This window comes from Canis lupus, chromosome 3 (genome assembly GCF_048164855.1).
Source record: "Canis lupus baileyi chromosome 3, mCanLup2.hap1, whole genome shotgun sequence".
NCBI lineage: Eukaryota > Metazoa > Chordata > Mammalia > Carnivora > Canidae > Canis > Canis lupus.
In genome coordinates, this window is record NC_132840.1 from 12,437,483 (window position 1) to 12,458,774 (window position 21,292).

Consider the following 21,292-nt stretch of genomic DNA (forward strand, 5'->3'; position numbering starts at 1 on the left):
TGTGCATGTTTGAGAAATTTCTCAATTAGGAAGTAATTGAGAAATAGCAAGACATAGCAGGGCTAGATTATTTACCCAGGGAGCTGAACAAATAATCATTAAGGAAAACGAAAAGTGTATCGTCAAAAACACTGACACTCTGCTATCCTTAGGTTGCTGCTTTTCATGCTCTGAAAAGCCCCAATGCTTTGACAACAGTAAACATCTAGGGGTCCTTTATTACTAAAGGAGTCCGTTATAAAACAAAAGGTATTAGTTTCCAAAAGCTGCATATTGTGAAAACTGCAGATGACACTTCAGACTCCCTCTAGTTCTGACCCAAAGCAGTGATCACATTTATATCAAAGACTCTTTCTTTATGAAAGTATCTTTTCCTAGGCCTGACCTTTCTGATTAGTACTAAGAGAAAAGGAACACACAGCAGCACCATTCAGTTTTCATAAGGTGGTAAACTGAACAGGCTCAGCAAATGCCCATATTGAACAAGGACTGCATAAAAGCTAAAGACGACCTGACATCAACAATGCTCATCTGCCTTCAGTTCAGGGTGTGATCCCAGCGTCCTGAGATCGAGTCTCCCATTGGGCTCCCAGGAAGGAGCCTGCTTCTCCCTCAGCCTATGTCTCTGCCTCTCTCTGTGTATCTCTCATGAATGAAGAAGTAAAAAAAAAAATTTTAAATAAAAATAAAAAACAAAACAACAAAAAAACAACAATGTGAGCCTTGGATCTCTTACCTGCAACCCAATATTCAGGTATAGGAAGCCAATAGAGCCCCTCTCACCCAGTTCATCTTGCTTCTCAGTTCCACCCATTTCCACAATACACAAGGACTCAGGCTGGGCTGGGAGAGCCTGCATGCTCAGGGGCTGCAAACAGTCCTAAGGAGGAAAGAGAAAAGAATAAAACATGGGAAATAACCAATTTTGGAAAAATCTAATTTGAGGAGTGAAGAAACAACTTTCTTGTGGATAGGGGAATCTTACAGAGTGAGTTCTAAATGGGTTACTACTAGTTAAACCAAATGTTAGAATAAGCTCTAGAAAGAACCATGCTTTCCTTTCCATAAAAGTGGATAACGGTAAATGTAAATAAGCAAAGGGCACTTATTCTTATCTAAGGTCCAAAGCCAGTCTGATTCCTTTTCTGCAAAGTCTTTGGGTTTTGTTTAACTATAAAAGGGAGTCAAGGCTTAAGGTAAGGAAGCACTTAGTAGTCTGGGATCAGGATCTTTAAAGTACTGCAGAAGACTCCTGAGGTGTGCTGCTATGATAATCACAAGTGGCAGATGCTGATTTCAGGGGCTAACCTAGCTGATCCCAGAAATGCCCATCAGGAATGGGCCAGCAGCTCAGATTCCAGTGAGAAGATCCTTGAAGTCCAGGGTAACACTCACTGAGGGGTCCAGAGAGATGATTCTGACAGTATTGTCCACCAGCCCCACAGCCAGGAAGCGAGACCGTTGTTCTCCAGGAGGCACATTGGCCAGACTCATGCACACCACGTCTGCTGACATCTCCTTCCGCTCTGTGTACTCATTCAGCTGTCCTGACTACATAAATGAAACAGAGAGAGGTGACAAACCACTCCAACTCACCCCTAAACCCTGGGCCTAGGAAAGGAAGAGGTACTGTTAAATTCCTTTGTGCTTCCTCTCACTCCTCTTATTATAATCAATGACCAAGCATTTCTCTACTTAAGATCCCAAGACTGAACTCTACAGGCTAACAGCAAGCAAAATTACTGACAAGACACTCAAGGGACAACACAGTATCTTTGTCTTTGACAAATACAATATGCTTGCTACAAATTTCCTAAAGCAAATAGAAATACAGAAAACTGCTTATCTGTTCATGAGAATACTTTTTGGTGAAAGAGAATTCAAATATGGAACTTAAAAGACAAAGAAATCTCAATCAGAGGTACAGTTAGACTATCAGGTTAGCCACAGCCAGAAACTTCCCGAGACTGATAATTAAATATATCCAGCATCCTTCCATACAGAAAAGCAAAAGCAAATTTCTGAAATGGCTTCAGATTACAAAAACTGAATAAAACCCATGGCCAATATTTGGTGGAAAAGTAGAGTGTGAAGGGCAAAAAAAACAAGTACTTCACTACTAAGATGGGATTTCGTAACTCCAGTTAGAATTACAACATGAACTTACCCTTCCCATCCCATACCCACCCCCAAATAGCTGGACTGCCTTACGTATACTTTCCCTCCTCAATTCTTTTTGTGAATATCATCTAAATACCAAACTACAACTCTCATGTTTACCTCTAAACCCGAACACTAAGTCCCACAATGAATGATAAAATAACATACAGGATCCATCTCAAAATAGACCAGCTCTCCTCCTGTCAGGGCGATCACCACTTGTCGCTGATTCACTGCACATTTTACAATCGTTTTCTTTCCAGGAGTCTTCCACTCATTGACTCGCTTGTCTGCTCGTATATGTCGAATGCCATCAGGATATACCTAGTCAGTGACCAGAAGGAAACTGGACTTTACCAATGTGACTCATTGCTCAGCATGTCCCCCTCACCTCTCAGACTGGTCACTCTTGTCAGAGTGGAGCCACTGCATTTGAGTTGCCCCTTGTGAGTCAATGACAAAAAAGAGTTACCAGGGCCCAGACAGGTCAACTTAGAACAAGTTCACATTTGCAATGTCCACTTCAAGAGTTTGAAGCTCATTAATGTGAGCACAGGAGCCAACACCAAAATGAAAGGACAAAGAAAGGTGATTAAGTAACTTTATGGGAATCCTCACCTGCACCAAGGCATCATCTCCTAGCAATGAGCAGGACAAGGTTGGGGTGGTGCCCAAGAACCCAGAGTCAGTCACTTCTTCCACAGTCTCTCCGATTGACAACACAAGTGTGGCATTCACGAAAGACACAATGATGTAGGCATCAAACTCATCTGCAAAAAGAAAAAGAAGAGGAGTTGGTCAGCTAAAAACTCATTAGTTACAAAGCCAAGTGAGACACACTACGTTTTCTCTTCAGAAACCTTCCAAGGTACTTCTTCTATGTGTAGCCATTACACACTCATGTGGCAAACGGCACAGAATGATCCAAAAGATAACTGATAATTGTAACAGTCTACAGATATACTTTGCTTCCTTAAATACCTAAAACTAGTGAGTAGATATACTCACCCACCCCAGTAACTCTGAAAACTATTTTTTTTTTACACATTTGCTGGAAAAATGCAAGAGGACAAAGCAGGGTAACTAGGCAGGAAGAAATTCTGAATACTACCATATTTATATATATATGAAAGCTAGAGCTTGTTTATTTGTACCAGATGCAAATCACAATCCATTCTTAAAGATAATCCTTACACCCAGAAAAGGATCCCAGCCTTTTCCAAAAGAAGCTTATGTGGGAACACAAAATCTAATGAATAAAACAGAGATTACTTAAGCCTCAATGAGACTATCATTCTCAGGTTCATAACTGAGAATCCCAGAATTTCCCAACAGGAATGAGATAAGAGCATTAACAAGAAGTGGGGAGGCAGGGGACTGTTTAAGACTGTTAGTCATTGACCCCTCTACTCTCATTATTTAAAAACGCAATTATTTGGTGATCATGAGCAACCCTACTAGGATTTGCTTTTTATTTAACAAAACATAGTTATGGATAAACAAACACTAATGAGTTTCTCAAAGTCAGTGAATCTGAATACAGGCAATCCCAGAAGTTTCTTATACAGATTCCAGAGTTAAAGGCTACCTATTTCCATTTTTCCATCCCACACATAAAACAGTTTCTTTTTTTCTCCCACATCCAACACAATGTTTGGCATAACAGGTTGATAAATGCTGAATAAAGAAAGGCATATTTTTTCATGAAGAATTAAAATTTCCCTATTTTCCATTTGAATTTTCAGTATCGATTCCCCTTTCCATCTCTGCTCCCTTATAAGAAATCAGGTGAACAAGGGACAGAACGACAAGTAGACAAAGTACTAACTTAAGTTCTTTTTTTTAATTTTTGACAAGGTACTGTATTAAAGTGGCTATCTCACTTGCAGAAGTAGCTATAGGACCCTGCAATGCCTAAGCCCTTGTCAGAGCTCAGTACCATAGGGCTAATCCATCCCACCCATATCAAGGACAGTTTGGACTGACTGCTCTAAAGGTGGTTCAGCTGAACCAAGATTACTCAATTAGTTCAGCACAGTGTTCTTTATAGAAAAGGCCAAGTGAAGACGTATCACTGGTGTAGCCCAGAGTAGTATCCTGCATATGAGCAGGACATACTCAACCTGATGGGCTGTAATACCATTTTAAACAGAAATATATAGAATAAATAAAATTTATGAAATTGCTTTACTCATGAAATCACTCACACAGTAAGGGTGAGTACTGTTTTCCAAACTTTTACTTAATAATACATGTGTGTATTGACTAGGTGGCTGAAAGGCAAGGATCAAAGATCTTTCCCAATGGGTATAATCCAATGGCTACACCAGGAATGGAGAATAAGAATTCAAGTCCCAAATCATAAGGAGTAACACTGGAGAAGCGGATGGCTGGTTTCAGAGTATTTGTTACAACTGTCAAGAGGTATCACATGCTTTAAAGACACCTTATAAAATGGCTTTGTAAGACAACATTGGTCACCATCATGTGAGTAAGGACATGGTTGGCCCTGAAATGGATGTCTTAATAGTTTACAACAAAACCAAAATGAACCTCCACACAACACCAAACATGGAAGCTTTACTCCAGCTGTTTTTGAACTGAAAATTTGTAGTGTGTAAAAATAACAGGAATTGCTTAATTTTAACACTGTATGAATATTATGTCCTTTCCCACTATCTCATTACTGAAACCTAATATCCTTAAAGCAGTGCCAGAGCAAATTAAAGCCAAACAAAGGACTTTTAACTGGTCCAGATTTCTGGTCTCTTCCTTTAGTCAAGGGGAAAAGGAGGAACTTCCAACAAAGAGACCATGCAAATTTTAACAAACATGCAAGAGAAGGAAGAGAGGGAGGAAGCTGGGCTGCCCAGGTGTTTGTCTTCCCTTTGACCCAAGGCCCCAGACTGCTCAGATATAAAGAGATGCTCAGTGAACTTAAATAGGGTCTTACATTCACTGAGCAATTCAACAAGTAGTAGAGCTACTTCTACATCACACATTTCCTCACAACATCCATTACCCTGTAAACACTAAGCATACTGTAACTTCTCCCCTTTTCCATTCTCCAGCCAGGAGGACCTATAGTAGGCTAGTTGCTCATGTCCTAGGGTAGTCATAGGTTTAAAGTTGGAGTTCAGAATGAAATCAAGGTAAATGACCATTAATATCCACCTTGCCTTTTTCCATAAGTTAAAAGTTTCATATAAAAGAATATTAGTTCATACCTCAGTGAAGAATCTATTATGGTATGAGAATGCATCTTTGTTTCATTTAAATAGGACTCCTATCTGAGCACTGCTGAAGCAGCCCAGGGGAGGGAATGCTTTATTCTTCTTTCCTGTGCCTTAGTATCTGTAGCTCAACAGCTCATGCCAAAAGGTAAAGTGAGTGACGATATGGATGACTTAGCTTCCAGTATCTCATTCTCACTTTATACTCAGGCTACTTGGTGCCTGTCTTGCTTCAGCAGTCCTGATTATACCCCCAAAAAAGGTGGCTTTCTCCAGGGCTTGAGTCAGAACAACTGGAACATACAAAACTCCATAGGAGAATATGGAGTTAAGGTTTTCCTAGCTACAGGTTCTTTCAGCTTAGTGAAAGACAAATTAGTCATATTTTCCACTAAGGGAAAAAAATAAGGGAAGCTGATTCCTGCTTCAGACCACATAATATACAAGCAGATGGGTGTGCATCACTATAATGCAGGACAGCCAACTGCAAAATTACCCTCTGAGAGATGCCATCAGGGCAGTCTTAATACTTTGTGCAGATCCCTCTCCCTGGGTAAACTATAAGACCCCATGGTAGACCCTAGCAGTACGTACACACCTGTGGTGATCAGCACCTTCACCAGCCACCTGTGGAAGAGAAAAAAAGGCTTGGTATTGGTAGTGTGCATCACCACGTACCAGCCAAGGTTAGTAGTTGCCTGCAAGACTACAGCATGTGTGGACATGTGGGCTATTCACTCAACAGAAACTTGGGAGTATCTGGAAAGAATGAACAGAGAGGATCTAATCTGTTTCTGTGGGTGATCACCCAAATTATAGTTTCTAAAGAACTAAAATTAGGATGTAGTCTTTTCCTAGATTTTGGTATTTAGAGAAGAAAACTTTTCAGCTTCAAGTTCCATCATGCAACATACTGCTTATCACTAACTTATCAAGCACTGTCCAAAAAAACTTTTCTGATTCTCCAACATATGCCCATTCCCTGTCCTCTAATCTGCCCCAGCAACATGCCTGTGTGCCTTCATTAAATCAGAGCACATAGTAGTTTTGTATACTTGTCTTCTTTTTTAGATGGCAAGTGCCCTAAGAGTAAAGATCCTATCTTAATTACTCAAGTACAAGGTAGACACTTGAAAGACTACAGGATAAGAGTATAGAACCATCAAGACCCACTGCAGGATTAGTCAAAAGAACACTGGATTGGAAGTTCAGAGACTGGGCTTTCAGCCTCTATTATCTCGATTTGCTATCTTGGAAAAGACAACGTGTGTGATTTTTCTGCCTTTATCATAAAAATGAGGGGTAACTTTCCTGTAAATCTAAACTTATGTTGTAGTAAATTTTAAAAAGTAGAAAATGAAACAAAAACACAAGAAGGAGGAATACTAGGTTTTATTACAAAGGCTCAAAAAACTCAAAGTCTAGGCAATGTTTTCATCAAGAACTGTAATATCAACCAGCCACAAAGCTAAAGGTGAACATCAATACTGAGCAGTTTCTATATGAAGACATTACACAAAATGGGGAAATCTTTCAAAAATCAATCATCTAACACTTATCTTCTCAGCAAAACTGATTCTACTAATTTCCTATTTGCTTTTTTTTTCTTTCTACTCAACTCAGGTTCAAATGCCCACATGAAAACAAAATCTACCACAATGTGCATTCTACTAAAAGGAAGAGATTTCCCCTCCTACACATTTCCCAGCTCCCAGAATATCAAACATCAGAACATCAAAATATCAGGACATCAAAATATTAGGAAGATTTCCAGCTGTCTTCTTGAAAAAGTTTTGTATGCTGGCCAGAGTGATCTTACTCACCAGGCCCACATTCCTGAGGGAACAAGAGGAAGATGAAGTCTAGGAATAGAAATGACCTACACCCCCAAAGAATCCAAGGGAAAATGAGAATTAAGTTTCATTTCTCATTCAATTGACTCAAGACTTTCCTGCACTATCATGGATTTTCTCATACATTTCAAAATTTTAGGATGAAGTTAACCATTTTTATCCAGGAGCTCAGACTATTTACTCCATCCCTTCTTTTCTACCCGCTCTAAAATTCTGATTTCATTCAATCTTAATCTAAACATTCTTAAAGCACACTATATCCACTGAGCAGGACTAATTAATAAATTAAGTCAAATCTCTTAATACCTAAAATAACACCTTTAACTTCACTGTGGTTTCAACACAAAAGGAGAAAAACACTGAAGAAATATGAAGCAAGAACTTTCCCTCATACCACATCTCTTCCACAGATGGAACCAGAATCCTAAAGATTATAGTCCCCTTACTCATGCATACAAAGGTGAAGGCACCCTGATTCAGAAAGACTGATAAACATGGTGTCAGGCCAGAAAATGTTTCTAGTATATTGCTAGATGAAGCAATATAGAAATATTATGAATGCATCCTTCTAAGCCTTCTACTGTCAGTGTCACCCAGACCCGCACTTGGACCATTGGGAAAGGGATGCTTACCTTCGATGTGCCGACGCACTGTCCAGACAGCATTGGGGTTACCGGGTAACTCAGACACAGCCATTTCTGATACCTGACAGGAGAGTAGACAACCACAGATCCAACTTAGCTCCTTGCTTACATCCCACTAGATAATAAGATTCCAATACGGCAATGCTCACTCTGCATGCTGGATTAAAAGAATGGGCACTGGGCTGGCTGAGTCAATAGAACATGTGACTTGATCTCGAGGCTTAAGTTTGAGCCTCATGTTGGGCTGTAGAGATTACATAAAATTTTTATTTTTTTAAGTATTTTATTTATGTATTCATGAGAGAGAGAGAGGCAGGGACACAGGCAGAGGGAGAAGCAGGCTCCATGCAGGGAGCCTGATGTGGGACTCGATCCCAGGACCCCAGGATCACGCCCTGGGCTGAAGGCAGGCATTTAACCGCTGAGCCACCCAGGGATCCCCTAAAAATTTTTTAATCTTTAAAAGAACAGAATCATTTTCTCAAAAAAACACAAAAAATTAAAATTTAAAAACTTAAAAGAAGAACGTAAGAACCGAAAAGGCTTGGATATATTGGCAATCCCCATAACAAACTTTTGCAAAAGGTGATAGAATATTTAAGAGGATAGTTGTTGCAGCAAAAACCATATGCTTTCTTTTGGTGTGGCATGACTGCATTCTCCTCAAAAAGAGAGCACATGGAAGGAATTAGGCCATTTATATTAGCATCCCATTTCTTCCCTAGCTCCCTTAAGGCCAAATCCCATCTCTCTTCAAGGATCAATTAAAATGTCATACCCTTTAGGAAAAATCTTCTCTTAACCTCTTGTAAGACAGTCCACTCCCCCTCCTATAAGCTCTCACAGAAATACCAATTACCCCCTCTTAAGACATTCATCTAAAAAGTGATTCCAGGAATTATTCTGTCCTTCTTACTAGATTTTATGATCCTTAAAGTTAGAGTCAAGAATCCTCTGAATATCTTATGGGTTCTCAAACAGAAGAGAAAATGAAATATTTAAGATGAACTAAAAATGATCTAGAGGGGAAAACTAGATGTAGGTTACACATTTACTCTGTACTATCCCATATTTTTCTGTAAACATAAAGCCATTCAAATATATAAAAATGTTACTATTTTTAAACAACCAAAAACAATTTGCTTGATATACTATATACCATTAACCACATTTTATAGACAGAAATCATGTATATCCATTAAAGATATTATTATTTTTTTTTTTTTTTTACTTTACTGATAAAATAATAGGAATACTTGATTATGGTACAGGAAAATTGTGGAAAATTTCATCACCAATAATAATATAAGTGTTTAAGAATGCTATACTCTACACCAAATGTACTATGTGACAGTAACCCTGCTCAAATGAGACCATAATCTAGCTAAACAACAAGGTTCAACAACTAGATATACAGGAACAAAGTAATGTTTAACAGTTTAAAAATATTTTTCTGTATAAGAGATCTTTTGTAGAGCTGGAAAAAGTGGGAGGGGGTCTCAAAAACAATCATTCTTAATTGGGTCTTTTATCTCTTACACAGTACACAAAATTTTCTGTTAATGCATCTATGCACTTTTGGTAGTGAATATGAGCTTTTGTCAAATGCTGAATGGGATCCACTGAGCAGTAACTAATTGGGAACTATTTATCTAAATTGGGTTCAAGTCATTAAAAATTCAGTGGCTTAAAAAAAAAAATTCAGTGGCTTGATGAGTGTTTTGGCAGAACCAAATAACTTTCAAATTTCCTAAAACGGCAGTATTAATAGCTAGCATAAACTGAACAGATACTGTATGTCAGACCTTGATCTAAATGATTCATTTGCATTATCTCATTTAATTCACAACATGTCAGGCTCCCCATGGGGAGCTTGTTTCTCCCTCTACCTATGTCTCTCTGCCTCTTGTCTCTCATGAATAAATTAAAATCTTAAAAAAAATTTCACAACAATCTTTTTCTTTTTTTTAAAGATTTTATTTATTTATTCATGAGACACAGAGAAGCAGAGACACAGGCAGAAGGAGAAGCAGGCTCCCCATGAGGAGCCTGATGCAGGACCAGATTCTGGAACTCTGGGATCACGACCCAAACGCAGACACTCAACCACTGAACCACCCAGGTGTCCCCACACAACAATCTTTAAAGCAGGTACCATTATTAAGCTCACTTTATAAAACAGGAGAAACAAAAGCTTACTAATAGCTATTTAGCAGTAGAGCCAGAATTCAAAACTAAGGTCAATCATGTTGGCTGTGTTCCAATAAAGATTTACAAAGACAGTGGGCCACTGAGAGCTTATACAGTCTGCTAACCTCCAACTCTAGAGCAAACTGCCATAGGAAACTTTAATTTGTTCTTAAAATCAACTCCAGGGAACTTGCTAAAAAGCATCAACCCTCTCAGAACCAAGTGAGAAGAGAATATGGCACTGAGTGTCCATATCACCTAAAAGATCCAACAATAAAGGATTTATTAATTATGATCCATCCACTATAATGGAATATTGCAGAAACATTAAAAATAATGTAACTTTGGCCGCCTTGGTGGCTCAGTCAGTTAAGCGTCTGCCTCCAGCTCAAGTCATGGTCCTAGGGTCCTGGGATCAACCCCAAGTCCAGCTCCCTGCTCCAGTGGGAGGGAAGTCTACTTCTCTTTCTCCCTCTGTCCCTCCCCTTGCTGAAACTCACTTGCTCTCTCAAATGAATAAGAAGCTCTTAAAAAAAAATACAACTTAAGAGAACATATAAGGAATAAACTTAATAAGATACAAATATACATAGTATTAATACAGTCAACACATAAATACTTTGAATACAGACCCAAGACTAGAAGAAAATGGAATAAAATGCTCCATGCAGATTTCCTCCAAGTTGGCTGGTGAGCCCGGAGCCAGCCAGTAGGGATTATTTTCCCTTTTAACCACATTTGTCTATTTTTAAAAATGTGCCTAATATATTAAAGGACAAGAAATTTAAACTCTGTTATGGAAATAGAGGGAAAAAAACACTTTTTTCCTTTCATAAAAACATTAAATACATCATTGATGTCATTGGAAGAGTCATAAGCTGCTTTTTCAATGCTTCTCTCCAAACCCTGCAGATGATCTAAAAATGCCCAGCTTTACCTCAAGTCCATGCCTTAGGACTCTCAGAGATGATCGTGGTCCTCTACCACAGGCCACATAGAGCTGTGGTGTGTCTTCATTGGCCAGATCAGCTATCTGCACAGACAAAAATGCAAAAAAAATGTCTACTTGTACCAAGTTTTCCCACCCAACCCTGATTATTCTCAGGAGACAAAGTACTTTTTAGTTTATTAAGCTTATATAGTGGCTACCAACCCTGGTAGCAAGGGAAAAAAAACCCTCATGTTCCAAAAGGCAAACCAGTTTGAAGCAACAAGTTCTACTAACAAAAATGGTTTATACCAGTTCTTCAGGGAGCAGAGTACTTTTTTTTACAGTTAGTAAAATGAGTATTATATAACCTCAAACTAAAATTTAGTATTTCCTTTCAACTAAAAACAAATACTCTAATATTACCAGTATCAGGAACTGTCACAAATAAAAATCACATTTATTCATATTACATACTTCTAATTATTCCTCTCATCACTGCTTCAAAATTACCTTCATTAGATCTGTTAGACTACACATTATCAAAGTTGCCCTATCTACATATTCCTATGATGTAGCTGACCAACTACTGGGTAACTGCACCTGATTGTTCAGCCACCAGATGGGGAAGCCATGCACTTTCGTGTTGGTATTCCAGACATCTAGCTGCTTTCCATTTCCAGTACATTTGTTGGTCAATATATAATGAGACCAATCATCCATACTGCAGTTTTGTCAAACAGGTCAGTTCAAGTGAAAATTCTTGACGATCTATTAAGGCTATACAGTTCACTGTAATATGGACAAATGTGTTGAGTGCATACTGCCTTCACGCTGATCTCTTCTTTAAAAAAATTAACTCATCTATTTCAAATGCATCATCTTGTTATTTAAAGCCTTGATAAACACATACATTACTTTTTCACAACTTACAAATATTTTGCTATCTTGGCTAGCTTACGTTTATTACTACATTCACTTAAAAATATTCAGAAGCACCAACCAGGGAGGCTCAGTTGGTTAAGCATCTGACTCCTGATTTCAGTTCAGGTCATGATCTCAGGTTATGAGACTGAGCCCCCTGTCTGGCTCTGCACTATTCAGAGTCTGCTTAAGATTCTCCCTCCCTCTCCAGGCCCTCTCTCTGTTCACATGCGCATTCACACATGCTTTATAAATAAATAAATAAATTTAATAAATAAGTAAAAATATTATTCAGAAAAGAAATACAGTTGCCCCACCAAGCTGGTAACAGCATACATGGCACAAAAAAAAATGCTTAGCCCTGCTATAGATACGTAAACTTTATAATAATTTTATTCTCTATCTACAAACAATTATTTCTTCAAATTTCAATGAAGGGGGGGGGAATCACTAAAAATCTACTTAGGAATTACTTAGTATTTTTTATTACCATGGGGTTAATCTTTTCTCAAAGAGAAAGCAAGCAAAAAGGCAAAAAAAAAAAAAAAAAAAAAAAAGAAAAAGCAAGCAGATAATTTCAGAATAGTTAATTTTACCACGAATAGTGCCTGAATGCTGACTTGTTCCTCAGAACACAGTAAACAACAAACCTCTCTCAATTAGAAGTGTGGTCAACTAGACAGGGTATGGGGGCACCTAATGGTCATTTAAACCCAGCAATCCAGGATACAAAGGCATGGCAAAATTTCTGCTACAATTAAGCACCAGCAATAGGGACACAGTCCCCCTTCCTGGCCACCTTTAGTTCCTCCCTGAGGATGTATTTTTAAAAGTTCTATTAGTGACTGATCCCAATGTCTCTGGAATATTTTAAGAAACTCAGTATTAAAATAAGATAGACATAGGTATTGATTATTAATATTCTTAAACTATTAGGTGCTAAAAGGTCAATTTCAAAACACTGAGAAGTATATGAGCCTATTTACATTAAAAAGAAAGGGGCAGGGGATCCCTGGGTGGCTCAGTGGTTTAGCACCCTGCATTGCCCTGCATCTGCAGCCTGCATCTGCCTTCGGCCCAGAGCGTGATCCTGGAGTCCCAAGATAGAATCCCACATCAGATTCCCTGCACGGAGCCTGCTTCTCCCTCTGCCTGTGTTTCTGCCTCTCTCTGTCTCTCATGAATAAAAAAAATCTTAAAAAGAAAAAAGAAAAGAAAAAGAAAAAAGAAAGAAAGAAAAGAAAGAAAAGAAAGAAAGAAAAGAGGCAGAGCACCTGGCTGGTAGCTTAATCAGTAGATTAAGTTCAGACTCTACTTCAGCTCAGGCTTAGGTTATGATCTCAGGATCCTGAGATCAACCACTGCACTGGGCCTGGAGTCGGCTTGAGATTCTCTCTCTTCCCACCCCCTCCTCCTTTTATTATTATTAAAAAATAATAAAAAGAAATATATAACACAAACACACACACGTGTGCACTGATGGATGCAGGGAAAATACCTAGAAGCAATCATAAATTGTTAATAACAGCATCCTCAGTGGATAGGAAGTTGAAAATAAGATTGGGCAGGAATTTTACCAGTCACCTTTTACACAGTTTAGAACTTTTATATTGAACATGAGTTATAGAATTAACAACAACAAAAAAAACCCCTAAGAATTGATGTAATGGTTTTTAGTTACCCAACTTCCACCTTTAATTGCTTCACCTTTACATTCTGTTGATTCTACAGATATGCTAACGAACCTCTCAGTTAAAGCTAACTGGAATTACAGCTTTAAACTCATTCAGATTCAAAAACATTTGGCAGACACTGTTCATTGTGGAAGTAACTGGAAAGACCCACACCTGGCAAAATAAAATGGGAGAGAGGCTGTCCAATTCATCAACTAGCACAAGGTTTTTGAGTGGTCTTGGCTGGAAGAAAAATGTGTCTCCTTCTTCCAGAGGCATGGCAGACGAAAATTCAGGTTCTTCGTCGTCATCTCCAAGATGTGCTATTTGATACAAGTAACTGGGAAAAAGCAGAGAAGAATTTAATTACACACCTTCTGTCTATAGATAATGCATGCTACAGACATAGTGCTCATAGAGCACTTTACAAATATCTAATCAAAATTCTAACATGTAGGATGCCTGGGTGGCTCAGCGGTTGAGCTCACAGCATGATCCTGGAGTCCCAGGATAGAGTCCCACATCGAACTCCCTGCATGGAGCCTGCTTCTGCCTCTGCCTAGGTCTCTGCCTCTTTCTTTGTCATGAATAAATAAATAAAATCATAAAAAACAAACAAACAAAAAAAAGATTTTTAACTCTAGAGAAGAATGGGATGAAGAAATTAAGACTATTGAATCGGGGAGCACCTGACTCGGTCAGTCAGTAGAGAATGTGACTCTTGATGTGGGATTTTGAGTTCAAGCCCCACATTGGGTACAGACCTTACTCAAAAAAGACTACTAAAAAAACAAAAGACTACTAGATTCAGATTGGTACAAAGGAAGAACCTTAGCATCACAGTGGTTAAAAGCACCTGGCTTCCACTAGAGTGCCCAGGTTTGAATCCCAGCTCTGTCCCCTTAACTAGCTGCATATTATTAATCCCTTTGCCTCACTGTGCCTCAATTTATAAAAATGAATAGCACTTTCCCATAGAATTCAATGGATACTTAGAACAGGGCATGGAACAGTATCAAATAAAATGAAATATACATAAACGAAATCCAAAGAAAATCTACTACCATTTCCTATTCTAGCCAATAACAAGGCCAAATCTAACAGAAAACAACTGGTGGTCACTTTATAATAGCATGCAGAGATTACAGTATCATTCCCCAAAAGAAAACAAACATATTAGAAGTAATAAGCAACAAACTCATCTTATAAAGCAACTTTAAGAGTAGATAATCTAGGGACACCTGGGTGGCTCAGCAGTTAAGCATCTGTCTTTGGCTCAGGGCATGATCCTGGGGATCTGGGATTGAGTCCCTCATCAGGCTCCCCGCAGGGGGAATGCTCCCTCTGCCTGTGTCTCTTCCTCTCTGTCTCTCATGAATAAATAAATAAAATCTTTTAAAAAAAAAAAGAAGAGTAGATAACCTGTAACAATATACCATCACAAGCTAAGTAGGCACGGAGCTTTTGGGAAGAAGCTCAATTTAAAAAAGAAACACCAAATCACTGGTCATGTTTACCCTATAAGTAATATTCCAAGACCTTTAATACATAGCACTTTTAACAACATTAAGTGTAGCTTTCTAGAAACAGGTTAATATGACTAAGTCAGCGTCTGAAATACATAAGCTATTCAAGAAAGGTTTCCCAAATAAACCTTAGCATTTAACACTTTTAGTAAACAAATAAGACTTTATGCTAAATTACAAAAAAGTAAACATTATCCTTGAACAATGTACAAAAGCATGGAGAATAGAAGATACACGTATAAAAAGTTAATTAGTATAAATCCCTTACTCAGGCAAGAGGTGTATACACATATGATGAAGATCACCTGTCAAAGATACTTCCAGCATCTACCTACTGCCAGATAACCAAAAGGATGCTGGACTCATCACAACCTCTATCACAGGAAAGGTTGCTTTGGCCAATCTGGATTAAACAGTTTCTATAAATATGGTATAGTGCTTCAGAACAGGAACTTTAGAACCAAAGGGTCTGGGACTTAGGTGTGTGATCAAATTTTTGATAAATTCACAATTTCTCTGTGACCCAGTTTTCTTTTCTTTTTTTTTTTTTTTTTTGTGACCCAGTTTTCTAAACTGTAAATGGGGATAAGGGCATTGTTTCACTGGGAATATTATATATGCATTCGTGTTATTTGCAGTGCTTAAAACAATGCTTGGGACTGTAAATGCTAACTGATAAACAGGTTGCTTTATAATTGAGTTAATACCCTTAGCACAGGTTTCTGATGCCCCAAATCAGCACCTTTTAAAAGTGTTCCAGGAGCGCCAGGGTGGCTCTGAGCACCTGCCTTCAGCCTAGGGACTGATCCTGGAAACCCTGGATTGAGTCCCGTGTCGAGCTCCCTGCATGGAGCCTGCTTCTCCCTCTGCCTATGTCTCTCTCTCTCTCTCTGTGTCTCATGAATAAATAAATAAAATCTTTAAAAATAAATAAATAAATAAAAAATAAAAGTGTTCCAGACTTCAACTCTAGCAGCAATGGATAATTTCTCACAAGTTCAAACCCACCCCACGCTGACAATTATCCACCTATATACTGCAATCTTTCTATTCTCTGCTCCAAGAGGTGATTCTCAAACCAAGAGAGAAGAGATATTGTTAACCTTCAGGTGGGCAATTCTCAGAGGCATTCTGCTAGTCTGCTGTTGGGAGCAGGTCTTGATGGAAGTAAGTTCCTATTGCCGACAGCAGGAATCTCCATGTCACAGCCTTATGTTGGCTTTTCCTCTTTCCCTATTCCTTTCTACTGCTCCCTAACTCCTGCTTCTTGCAATTCCTCCCCAATAATCTACCTGCATCCAAGTCCTTGTCTCAAGCTGTGCTTGCAGGAGAACTCAAGCCAAGACAATATAAGAAAAACATTTAGAAAAGTGCCTGATACATACAGACAAGTGCTGGATAAATTTTCACTATCATTCTCCAAAACAGAAGGAATGAATGTATTATTCCTAAATCATTTTTTTAAAAGATTTTATTTATTTGTTCATGAGAGACAGAGAGAGAGAGAGAGAGAGAGAGAGGCAGAGACACAGGCAGAGGGAGAAGCAGGCTCCCTGCAGGAGCCCGCTGTGGGACTCAATCCTGGACCCCAGGATCAGGCCCCAAGTCAAAGGCAGATGCTCAACTGCTGAGCCACCAGGTGTCCCTATTCCTAAATCATTTTATAAGACTTAATATAAAATTAATGTATAATCTTATCAAACATACTATTTGCATATGGTAATGAGCAAGAAAGATACCTTTTGTATGCAATTACTGCTTCCACCCATAGTCTTACCAGGACAATTATCTAAGTTTTAATATCTGCCAATCTGCTAGGCGAAAAAAGACACATAGTGTGACTGGCATTCCTTTGATTATAAGTTTGAAATACTTCTACATATTATACTTTTAGACCACTCATTTCTTTCACTGTAAAGGCATATTCAAATTCTGTCCCTGTTTTTCTTGAACTACTAGTCTTTTTCTCGGTGGTTTTTAAGAGCTTATTAACTCTGTCATGTACCAAGAAGAAAAAGGTCTCTCATATACTATTGGTAGGAATGTAAACTGATGTCACGTTTTCAGAGGACAATATAGCATTCCTTATCAAAATTTCATCCTGCACTTATGAATTTAAATGATGGTTGCGTTCAGCTAATACAAAAGATACACCTACAATATTCACTACAGCACTATTTGTGACAGCAAAAGTACAACCTAAATATCCATCAACATGAGGCATGGACATAAAATATGCAGCTACTAAAAATGTTTTCTATGTACCAAATGCAATGTAGGAGTCTTGCTAAATCCTGATCTAAACAAATCAACTTTAAAAATATTGAGATAGGGCACCTAGGTGGCACAGTCAATTAAGCATCTGACTCAGGTCATGATCTCAGGGTGGTGAGATTGAGCCCTGTACCAGACTCCCCACTCAGCAGAGTCTGCTTAAGACTCTCTCCCAAAAAAAAAAAAAAAAAAAAAGACTCTCTCCCACTGGGCAGCCCTGGTGGCTCAGCGGTTTAGCGCCGCCTTCAGCCCGGGGTATGAACCTGGAGAGCCAGGATCGAGTCCCACGTCGGGCTCCCAGAATGAAGTCTGCTTCTCTCTCTGCCTGTGTCTCTGCCTCTATCTCTGTGTCTCTCGTGAATAAATAAATAAAACCTTAAAGAAAAAAAAAAACTCTCCCACTTCCTATACCCCTTCCCTTGCATGCATGCAGACTCTCTCAAATAAATAAATCCTTAAAATAATAAAAAGTTGAGACAAAGAAATTTGAATACTATTTAATTATATCAAGAAATCAGTATTAGAAATCAGTATTTTTTTTTGTTAATTTTATTTATTTATTCATGAGAGAGACAGGGAGAGAGAGGCAGAGACACAGGCAGAGGGAGAAGCAAGCTCCAAGCCAGGAGCCTGATGTAGGACTCTTCCCAATCTCTGGGATCACAACCTGAGCTGAAGGCAGGTAACTTAACTGCTGAGCCACCCAGGCACCCAGAAATTAGTATTCTCAATTATATTTTGGAGCAGTGGGGCATAAATAAAGCAAGACTGACCATGGTTAGTCTTTGTTGAAGCTGAATGATGTGCACATATGGATTCATTAATTATACTATTCTCTCTCCTGTACCTATTAAAAACTTTCCGTAATAAAAATTTTAAGTGAAAAATATTTATGATAGAAAAAAAATTTTAAGATACACTGCTTATTTGAAAAAATAGTAGTAATTTTTTACAGAATGATGCACTTCTTACATAGAAAAACTAAAAAGTAAAACTACTGGAAGTAGATACAACAAGTGTTAGTATGACTATTCTGAAATACTCCTAGGATTACAGGTGATTTTTTATTATTTACTCTTTTACTCATTTTCCAAGACCTTCTACATTGCCAGAGTAAAACAGCAAGAATGGTGGCAACCAATATTCACTAAATGCTTACACCACAAAGTAATAGTGCCACCCATCTGTATTCTTATTAAATACCCACAAAATCCAGTGAAGTATATACATCATTATTATCTCCCTTGGAAAATGAGAAAACTGGGACATAATGCTAGAGAACATAAAGCCAAGATAATAACCCAACCAGGCAGGGTGACTCCAGAGTTTACACTAAGTTAAAGCACCTCCCCCAAAATACCCCTGATCATTACTAAAGAATACCATAGAAAATAAGCAGATGTGAGTAAGCAATTAACAGAGAATATACTCGTAGGCAAGTAAGTGCAAAGTCCAAACTCTTTAGTTAATAAATTTTTAACCCCCTAAATTAGCAAACCTTAAAACATGCACATACCTAGAGCTGACACGTAACAAATCATAGGATACATACTGCTGCAAGAGTATAAATCCTCACAAACTTCAGCAGGAAAATTCAAAGTTTTGAAAATGTATATATTCTTTAATCCAGTAACTATATCATCATGGATGTCTAACACACAGCATAATCAATGATGTTGTAATAGCATCGTATGGTGACAGAGCGTAACTACACTTGTGGCAAAAATAACATAATGTACGAACTTGTGAAATAGCTATGCTGTACACTTGAAATTAACAAAATACTGTGCGTCAATTATACTTCAATTTTTTAAAAAAAGCAAAGTCGGGATCCCTGGGTGGCACAGCGGTTTGGCGCCTGCCTTTGGCCCAGGGCGCGATCCTGGAGACCCGGGATCGAATCCCACGTCGGGCTTCCGATGCATGGAGCCTGCTTCTCTCTCTGCCTGTGTCTCTGCCCCCCCCCTCTCTCTGTGACTATCATGAATAAATAAATAAAATCTTTAAAAAAAAAAAAAAGCAAAGTCTATCCAAAAACAAATAAAAGCTTATTTAAACAAATTAACTCAGGTCCATATAACAGAATATTGTATGGTCGCTAAAAATGGTACTACGTTCCACAAATGCTGTTTGAGACAACTGGATTTTCACAAGAATGAAAAATGAACATGAACTCCTACCTCACACCATATAAAAAATTAACTCAAAAAAATAGAACAACTTAAACATGAACTAAAATCATAAAACACTTAGAAGAAAACACAGACGTAAATTTTCATCACCTTGGATTTGGCAGTGGATACTTAGCTATAAATACCAAAAGTACAAGTAACAAAACAAAAATGGATAAACTGAACTTCATCAAAATTAAAGACTTTAAAACTTTAAAACATCAAGGACAATATCAAAAAAATGAAAAAAAAAAAAAAAGAAAACACAAGCTATACAATGGGAGAAGTTATTTGTAAACAACGTATCTGTAAGGGATTAATATCCAGAATATATAAAAAACAAGTCTTACAAATAAAAAAATAAAGAGATACCATTTCACACCTACTGTCTATAATCAAGAGAAAAGTAACAACTGGTACATATTGGAACCTTCATGCATTGCTGCTAGTAATGTAAAATGATGTAGCTACTACTAAATTTGGTGGTTCCTCAAAAAATTAAACAGAATTATGTGACCCAGCAATTCCACTCTTAGGTATATACCCAAAACAATTAAAACAGAGACTCAGAAAGATACTTCTATACCAGTGCTCAATGCAATATTATTCACAATAACCAAAAGGTGTTAAACAACCCAAGTGTCTATCAACAGGTAAACAAAATGTGGTATATACATACAAAAGATATTATTCAGGGACAGAAAGAAGTGCTGACACCCAGTATAGAGGAACCCTGAAAATACTATGCTAAGTAAAATAAGCAAAACAGAAAAAGGCAAATACTGTATGACTTCACTTAGGTTACCAAGAGCTAGAAGAGAGGGAAATGGGAGTCCTTGCTTAATGGGTATAAAGTTTCTGTTTGGGATGATGAAAAAATCTGTAAAGATAGCAACACATCACTATAAAGGTAATTAATGCCACTGAACTGAATATTAAAAAATGGTTTAAAATGGCAAATTTAAAAAAAAAAAAAAAAAAAAAAAAATGGCAAATTTTATGTATCTTAACCACAAAAAAGTGGAGGAAAAAAGATTAGCTACTAAAGAAGTTTGAGTTATAGGTCTATATTTATTAACATAGAGATTTATGATGTATTGCTGTGTGAATAAAGCAAGCTACAATAAATTTATCACACATCATGGCATTTCTGTAAAAACATTTAAATAGGGCAGCCTGGGTGGCTCAGTGGTTTAGCGCCACCTTCAGCCCAGGGTGAGTCTCCTGGCATGGAGCCTGCTTCTCCCTCTGCCTGTGTCTCTGCCTCTCTGTGTCTGTGTGTCTCGTGAATAAATAAGTTTATCTTAAAAAACAAAAAAACGTTTAAATATATACACACACAGGAAGGCTACACAAAAATATTATATCCAGGTAGAAGGACTGCAGGTGACATTTTTGCTTGCATTGCACTTTCTAACTTTTCTACAATGAAAATTCCTTGTTAAGAAAAAACTGGAAAATTGGAAATGGACTAAAAAACAGACTAAGCATGAAAAGCATGACAAAAGAGGTATAAATATGGAAAATGAATAATAAACAGCTAGAATAAAGTCAGTGAGGATGAGTACCAGGCATGTCTAAGAAATGACGAATAGTTTGAGAAAAGGCAGAAATGGCAAAGATTCCTAGAATACTTCATTTTAATTATGAGGAAACAGCAATAGTTAAGTGGTCTGTGCAGACTTTAGCAGATACCGGCAAATCCTGAACTAAAAA

General features: G+C 37.9%; 1 protein-coding gene across 3 annotated transcripts in view; it reads right to left on the reverse strand.

Annotated features, from left to right (window-relative positions):
* SF3B3 (splicing factor 3b subunit 3) overlaps window positions 1-21,292 on the reverse strand; it is a 53,479-nt gene that overhangs the window by 17,097 nt on the left and 15,090 nt on the right. For all 3 annotated transcript variants that reach the window (XM_072817976.1, XM_072817956.1, XM_072817966.1), the window contains exons 9-15: window positions 13,780-13,945; window positions 11,018-11,113; window positions 7,879-7,951; window positions 2,779-2,930; window positions 2,329-2,484; window positions 1,396-1,551; window positions 737-880 (exon numbers count right to left, since the gene is read on the reverse strand). In XM_072817976.1, coding sequence (XP_072674077.1) covers window positions 737-880; window positions 1,396-1,551; window positions 2,329-2,484; window positions 2,779-2,930; window positions 7,879-7,951; window positions 11,018-11,113; window positions 13,780-13,945 — 943 coding nt within the window. The remainder of the gene's footprint in view (window positions 1-736; window positions 881-1,395; window positions 1,552-2,328; window positions 2,485-2,778; window positions 2,931-7,878; window positions 7,952-11,017; window positions 11,114-13,779; window positions 13,946-21,292) is intronic.